The sequence below is a fragment of the Triticum aestivum genome, chromosome 6A (assembly GCF_018294505.1).
Source record: "Triticum aestivum cultivar Chinese Spring chromosome 6A, IWGSC CS RefSeq v2.1, whole genome shotgun sequence".
In the NCBI taxonomy this organism is placed as follows: domain Eukaryota; kingdom Viridiplantae; phylum Streptophyta; class Magnoliopsida; order Poales; family Poaceae; genus Triticum; species Triticum aestivum.
In genome coordinates, this window is record NC_057809.1 from 488,219,697 (window position 1) to 488,227,827 (window position 8,131).

The 8,131-nt window shown below is 47.1% G+C and overlaps 1 protein-coding gene and 1 pseudogene across 1 annotated transcript; one reads left to right on the forward strand and one right to left on the reverse strand.

Annotated features, from left to right (window-relative positions):
* Positions 1-3,240: 3,240 nt before the first annotated feature.
* LOC123130808 (pyrophosphate--fructose 6-phosphate 1-phosphotransferase subunit beta 1-like) lies at positions 3,241-4,111 on the reverse strand. The gene is made up of 2 exons (XM_044550616.1): positions 3,831-4,111; positions 3,241-3,714 (listed from the first exon to the last, which is right to left on the reverse strand). The coding sequence occupies exons 1-2, from the start codon at positions 4,099-4,101 to the stop codon at positions 3,593-3,595; spliced, it is 393 nt and encodes a 130-aa protein (XP_044406551.1). The 5' UTR covers positions 4,102-4,111; the 3' UTR covers positions 3,241-3,592.
* Positions 4,112-7,063: 2,952 nt separating this feature from the next.
* LOC123130809 (putative invertase inhibitor) lies at positions 7,064-7,861 on the forward strand (annotated as a pseudogene).
* The last annotated feature ends 270 nt before the right edge of the window (positions 7,862-8,131 follow it).

An 8,131-nucleotide genomic window follows, 5' to 3' on the forward strand; every position in this document is an offset into this window, starting at 1 on the left:
TAAACTGTACAATAAGGTAAAAAGCTCTTAGTAGATCATGTGCTAGAATAATAATTGGTTAGCTAACCAGGAAAAAAACACGCGAAATTTAGGAAGACAAAAGCCACACAAAATAAATTTCTGATGAGATGAATATACCCTTAGGAAAATAAATCGCACCAATATCATGATGGACACACAAGTAACTTGGCAGGTTTAAAATGAAGGAAATGCATGATGTGATGCAACTATCAGTACATATTCCATTTGAAGCAACCTTATGTCAGTTAACTCACAAAAAAGGGGGAAATAACATAATGAAAATGCTAAATACTCGAATTTCCATGATAGCCATAGTGACTCACTTCCTGTGTAATGAAACTTCAGCGGTGTTCTTTAGAAAGAAAATGATTAGGTGCAGATTGAAATACAGATACAAAATAGTCAAGTTGCCTGTCATCATGGTTATCGAATCACGCAATGAACAACATGGAAGAAAGATAAGAAAAGTGCTTTCATTATGTATTGGAATATGAAATAGTTGTTCTGACTAAGCTTTTTAAGTGTAAGAAATGAACAGCATATCTTGCAAACTCTATACACAACATGCCTACCATATTTGGCTGCTGAACTTAAGCTCCTCCTCCTTCCATTTTAGAGCCCCATTCTTAAAACAAAACAGGGTTATTGTTCATGCATAAAAATCTGATCATTCTACAAAGGGGGAGTGGTAATTAAAAATCAATTCAGGAGCTATTATCAATATAAAATAAGAAGAAAAGAGAGAAATTTATCGTTAGCACTAATTCTGTACAATGTAAACTTGTCATAGTCTCGATCCTCTTTTATTTGGCCACTATTAGCAAGAATTAGATCTACTTTTAGTTGCAACTATTATCAAACGTATTGTTAGACCACAAATTAAATCGTCTTATTGTTTAACATGTATGGCCGCAAGCCCTAACAGCAAAAGAAAAGAAAAAATAGTTGTTGCAGCTAAATGCCGGAACTGCATGTATACATAGAACAGAAAAAAATAGCAAAAACAAATTAGCAATTTTTTTTTGGCAAAAAGTGCACTGATGATGGGCATATGTTTCCCCAATTGACATGTGGAAATTGTTGTAATGCACTGGCGAATTTGTGCCAGCAACTATGAATCAAAAATGGAAAAATAGACTCACCTGATTGAGCATCGAACGACAAATAATACAGCTGCAAATACTCCACGGATAATGGTGCAGAGCATTGCGTAATACATGAGTTATCTAGTTACGGCTGGTGTACGTAGGAACTTATTCTGAATTTTCTGATACCCAAAGGCAGATTTCAAACAAACTTCTTCCAATCTAGAAGTCTAGAAGCTCGACCAGTCCGAAAAGAGATACTGTAATTAAAAGAAAAACATACAAAGGGTGTTCTGTTTACCACAAGACATGAAAATATAGTGCTACATCCCTGTAATAGCATCTATGACAACCATATAGAGATTTGAACAATAAAAAATTAAAAATGAATGATAAAGGGATCTACATGAAGCAACAATGGTGTAGGATCATGGAGAAAAGTAAAATATCTGGGATCTTCAATCTTGCAGGCACACAAAGCGTTGGCCTTGTTTCCTGCAGATCGTCGTTCTGTTAGGAACATTTGGTTTCAGGCCTTTGGCTCTTCACCTCAAACCATTTTCTTAAGTAAATAATATGCAAATAAACCCACATCGAACCCATGAGTTGGCGCGGCGATGGTCGGCCTTGGCTGTGACCTCGTTAATCTAGCAGGTACAGTTTGGCGATTACTGGGAGCGGCTTCGGTGGTGGCCCGTCTTCCCAACCGCCATGGAGGAGTGCAAGGGAACGACCAGAGATGCGGAAGCGGTGCTGGGGTAGAGCTCTTCTGTTGGAAAAGGACAAGAATACATCATATATTTGTCATGCTTATCTATATCTATACCTACTATTAAAGGGAATAGGTATTCTTTGTCCGTCACACATATTTTATAGAATGACCCCTCACTTTTTTAAAAATCAATCTGCTATCAATCTACTATTTTTTTTAATATGACAGAAAACTTTTCATCCAGTTGGGCCTCGACTGCGCTCCATACGGCCCACCTCGCCTGTCCATCGTCTCCGGCGTGCGTAGCAAAAAGATAATGGCCAAAGTATGGGATCAAAACCGTGACCTGCCGCACAATAATAATGTGCACAACCAACTGATCTAACCATCAATTTATAAAATTATCTCATATCCTTTCTTTACCATCCGCCTAATCAACTTTATATGTAAGCAATTTAAAATCAATAAGCGCCTCAAGAATCAATAAGCAGAGAAACAAAATCGAAGGATTCGTGCGACACAATTAACAGGATTCTTGTGAAGTACCAAGGAAATAAAAAGATTTCAGCCGATATGCAAATAAGTAATAAGGAAGGAAAGGAATTGAGTCCATTGTGGCAGGGAAAATAAGGAAGGACAAAAGAAACTGAAGTCGTTGTGGTAGAAAAACTAAGAAAGAAAAATAAAAGGATTTCATGCGAGTGCAAAGAAATAAGGAAGGGAAGGAATATATGAAAGGAGCAGTCCACACCTAGGAATATAAGGAAGGAGGAAAACAAGGAAGGACACCCTCTAATCCTCAACTTGAATAAGGAAGGAGAACATTACACATAATCAAAGGAGCATTATGGGCCTTGCTTAATATACAAGGGATTACATGCACATTGTGCCTTCACATATATGGGCCTGCATACGGGGATGATCAATAAAATCCCTAATCTTGTCTAAAAAAACCAAAATTATCTTGAGTAATCAGGGTTGCTTTAGCCAATTGAGATAAGAAAAGTTGTTCACAAGAACGGCCCACAAGTCGAACAATGCATTCATTTCCCCTACCAAAAAAACAATGTATTAGACCTTTTGCAAAGATGATTGGCTTGAAAGAACAATTCTTCTTAATGTTAGGGATATTTGACCATATTTTTTAAACCATACTGATTGGATTATGAGTGTCGGAGGAGTGCGAGGAATATCTATCACGTTGCAACGCACGGGCCATTTTCCTAGTGGTCATAAATTTCTTATACGCACAAGGATACTTCAAAAGAAAAAAATATCATCTGTTAATTCATGAAAGTACCTAAGCAAAATCCCTACTGATGATCCACTTCCCGTTTTGAAAATGGTGATGACCAAAGTCTATATGAAGTACTGAAATTTCAATAAGTGTGCTTAGTAAAGGTTATGTTGACATACCTGGTTTCATTAGGGATACATGAAATCAGCAGTCACCTGGACGTACTTCCCTTCATGACACCAGCCGGGCCTCCGCTGAATCCATACAGGTGCTGCCTTTGGCACGCTCCCGCGGGTAATCAGATCCACAACACCAACCATGACAAGTCAACGACAAGAATTATTCAGGAAACACATCAAAGCAACAAAATCTAAAAAGATCTATCCTCATATTTTCCATCAAAGAAGAGACTGACGCAGTGCACTAACACCTTTTTAATTCAATTATGAACACCTATTTCCAATTTCAATTGGTCTCAGCTAGTGCTAAACGAACGTGCAGCTAGAGATCACTCGCACTTATCAAAGACGTCGCAGATCACATTCTGCCGCCTAGAGCCTGGCCACCAGAAAGCACGACGCTGATCTTGAGCAGCTTCGATGTGACCGGCTCGGCCGAAGGCTGACCGTACAAGTTCGGGAACAGCTTGGCGATCTCATCTGTGACAGATCGAGTCATGGCCGTCAAATCCAAAATTTAAAGAAGCCCAGACCGCGATTCTGCTGGCCAAGGTCCGGGAGCGATGCATCGAAGACATAGGGAGTTCATTACTCACCGGGGCTTCCCGCGGCGGCGGTGGTGGTGGGCCCGTCGGCGAGTGTGAAATGGAAGCGGAGGACGGAGGGAAGGGGCAGCGTGTGCCGATGCGGCTCGTCTGCACCTCGCTGTACACTGCGACGGCTCGGGCGGCGACCTGCGGCGAAGGGCGCGGCGGCTCCCGTGGCCCGCGGTGAAGGGCGGCTCCGGCGGCGGCTCCGAGGCGGCGGCTCGGTGACCTGCGGCCCGCGCCCGGCTGCGGGAGGAACGGCGCGGGGGCATGAGGTCATGCGACGTGCGGGCGGGGCGAGAGGTTTGTGCGAATGGTTTCTTTTTTTTAGCGGCGGGGCAGCGTTAGCGATCGATGATTGATGGATTGTTGGCTTGATGCGTGTTTGCAGTGTTAAACACCGAAGGATTAAGGGTCATTGAATTTTGCTGATGGATGGATGAGATGATTTGGTTCTCCGCCCTCTCTTCCTTTTATAGGGGTAGTAGATAAATCCGAGGCATACCATTGATCATCTGAGGACCAAACAATCACACGAGCATGACACCGAGATTTGTTAACGAGGTTCACCGATATGGCTACATCCTCGGAGCCTGACTATGGGCGCTCCTCCCCATGACACCGCTACAATACCGCACCCGGTCGCCCTGGACACCGGCACATGCCACCGACTTCCCTTGCGTTCCGGTGCTATTATGTTGGCATAGGTTACATCGTGTGTCTACCCCCATTATATATGAGAGACTTAGGATACAAGTGTCCTATTAGGACACAACTCCACATCCTATGTAAACACAATACAACTTCTAGTCCAACTGTAACTTACCTTGTACACTATATTTGACACAACTCTAACAAACTCCACCTTGGCGGATATACTCCACCACCCTGAATTTGTTCATGCGTCAAACTTTCATGTACATTGGACTTGAGCTTATCCCATGAGAACCGCTGCTACTCCAAAGACTCCATGTGACTTCACCTGCAACTTGTAGTCCCTTCTTTTCTTGACCACAATCAACACTCGAGCAAAATCAAGTTTCACATTACTCTAGTTTGCACTCCCAACTTCCAGAGCATCAGTCCAACGCTATCACACACTGATCACTGACATGCGTGAAAGTGAACAACTCATATATTGGGTGTCAGACATGAGAGTTACCTGAACTCAACATCACCGCTCCTTTCTTGACCACCTGTCTGAAACTGGAAATAATTTTACCATTGCTTATAGTCCTCCCGAGTCAAATTCGCAGTTGTCTCACCACATGTATGGCCACCAGAGCCCTGGCCCGTCTCCATGTCCGTGCGTCCGCACGCCTCGCCGCTATTACCGCGTCGAGCCTCTGCTGTCTCGGTCGGGTCTCAAGGGTCGCGAACCCACACCACTCAACCCCCACTGCAGAGTACCACCGATCATCACCGACCGATGACGAGTTTCACGCTTCCATCAGACCGCTGGGCTCCAGTCCGAACTGCATGTCACTCGTTTTTCCCGTTGAATAGGCTTCGATTCCCTGGATCCTTACACCGCAGCCCCTCAATCCAGCTCCACCTTCAACATGACTCCATGGTAGATTACCAGTCCACCCACGCGCCTCATCGACTTCAAGCTCCGTGTATACACCACCTTGAATCAATCCCGCGCCATAGTCTTGTCGAAGCCGCACAAGCCTCGGGCATGTACATCACGTGTTTCCACGCCCCAGAAGCCGGTCACCATCAGCATCACGCTCCTACGTCGTCGTCGCCGATCCCACCACCGTCTTCTGTTCCAACCGACTCACGTCGATCCGTCAGACTGTCCAGTCCGACCCAGCCGAACATATCCGACTGTAATCATGCTCCACCCTGCATCACAACAGCGTGCACATCTATGCATGTCTTGGACGCCCTGTGTTTGCATGATCCTGCTCAACATGCTCCGGACTCCTCAAATCCTCAAGTGTGACTGCCATCCATACACAAACTGTGTACCAAACAAAAGGAGACTAAAAATAAAGTCCCATATAGCCTTCCTGTATGCACGTACCAGAGGAGACCGATGACACTAGTCAAACTCCACTCCACATACAAACACACGTAGCTTCTGGACTTATCTTTCTTTCCTTTCTAAGTAGCAATCACGGTATGATTCTTGAGCCTTGTGCCAACTCCTTTTGTCAAAACAAATCTCCAGTACGTGCACGTCCAGCTCGCAACTTCCTGGCCAGTAGTACATCCTATCTGTACGCGCAAGCCGTGCGCTAGCACCTCGCCTTGATGTCCACTGCCTGACCCATGAAACAACCATGAAATTGGTGCATCGATGCCTCCGGCTACTCGCTGCCTCACGGTCGATCTTACCGCTACGCAGAACCACGTGCACATTGCTGGGCCTCACGATCGCTGCGCCAACACGCACCGAACCTGACCGCTTCCAGGCGCCGCACGCATCGATCTGCATGCCACTTGCGTGATACACTGTCGCGGCGTTCCATCGATCTCGTCGAGACTTCCGCTGCACGCCGAGGACTTCCGCTGTACGCTGCACGCTGCTCGCCTTGGTCTATCCAGCCGCAAACCGATAGCTTCCACGAGAGAAATTTCTCAAACCGAATTCTCACGACCGCCGTCTTTGCACTGGATCTGACACGATCCATTCTCTAGATCAATCCGACGACCTCTTCGAAGCTTGCTTTGATACCACTTGTTAAAATAAATCCGAGGCATACCATTGATCATCCGAGAATCAAGCAATCACACGAGCATGATACCGAGATTTGTTAACGAGGTTCATCGATATGGCTACATCCCCGGGGCCTGACTATGGGCACTCCTTCCCATGACACCGCTACAATACCGCACCCAGTCGCTCTGGACACCGGCACATGCCGCCGGCTTCCCCTACGTTCCGGTGCTATTATGTTAGCATAGGTTACATCGTGTGTCTACCCCCGTTATATATGAGAGACCTAGGATACAAGTGTCCTATTAGGACACAACTCCACATTCTATGTAAACACAATATAACTTCTAGTCCAACTGTAACCTACCTTGTACACTATATTCGACACAACTAAAACAAACCCGAGCATTTTTTCTTTCGTGTTTTGATCGAGCATTCCACAATCTCGGACGCCATATCCCCATTCCCCACTAGTACATACTCCCTACCTCTCCACAGTCAGCCTGTCTTTCCCATTCACCACCAGACCTGAAACGTACACAACGCAGGCGAAAACCGTCGATCCAAGCCAACCATGAGGCCGCTCACCTATGTCTTCTTCCTCCTGCTCATCTCGTCAACCAGCGAGTCCTCCGCTACTACATTAGAAGACACATGCAAATCCTTCGCGCAGGCCACCCGTCCATCGGCTACAACTACTGCGTCAAGACCTTCCACGCCGACAGCGCGAGCGCCACCGCCGACGCGCGCGGCCTCGCCGCCATCGCGGCAAAGATCGCGGGGGCGACAGCCAACGGCACGGCCAGACGCATCGCCGCATTGTGCGCCTCGGAGGAGGACGCCGGGAGGCGGGAGCGCCTCGGCGTGTGCGCGGAGGTGTACTCGGACGCCGTGGACCAGCTCGGCGAGGCCGCGAAAGACATCGCCCGGGGCGAGGACAAGTCCACCCGGGACGCGCTCACGCAGCTCAGCGCGGCGCTGGACGCGCCCGGGACCTGCGAGGACGCGTTCGGCGAGGCCGACGACGCGTCGCCGCTGGCCGCGGAGGACGCCGAGTTCAGGAAGCTGGCGACTATCGCCCTCGGCGTCACGGCGTTGCTGTCACCGCCGCCGTCGGCGCCGGGGATCAGTGACTGATAGTGCGTCCGTGTTGAGCATGCTTAGCATGGACAGGCAGGATCAAATAAGGTTTTCCGATGATTTCCATTGCAAGTGTGTGGTTTTTAATCTTTCCGTGCTTTCGTTTCGTTTGGACGTGTTTGATTGTGTGGTGAGTGCGTTGCATGCCTCCGCATGCAGTGGTTTGATCGATGGTGGTGTGGTGGGCGAGTGGCCAGCTTGGAATCTGCTCCCGCTTTTTTTGATCTTTGAACGTGGGGTGTTGGTTGTGCATGTGTGTCGTGGAACGTTGAGTGGAAGGAAGGCATGCTGCCTGCTGTAGCGCACCTTTGCCTTCCGATCTCGGCATATCTTTTTTCCCTCCATGGTTCATGGACATATATATGGTTTTCAATGTTCGTTATTTGAGCTGATCAGTGCGAGTCTGTTAGCTGCAAGAGGGCTATGGATATTCATATGGACTAAGAAAACAGAGTGCGGATGATCCTACGCAGTGCCGGGCCCAAAAGGTCAAATTCTGCTT

Excerpts from the sequence above, each read along its gene's own strand:
- LOC123130808 (XM_044550616.1), bottom strand. The coding sequence starts at position 4,101 with ATGACCTCATGCCCCCGCGCCGTTCCTCCCGCAGCCGGGCGCGGGCCG. Across the intron at positions 3,715-3,830 it reads CGCCGCCGCGGGAAGCCCCG|ATGAGATCGCCAAGCTGTTC; the intron begins GTGAGTAATGAA and ends GATCTGTCACAG.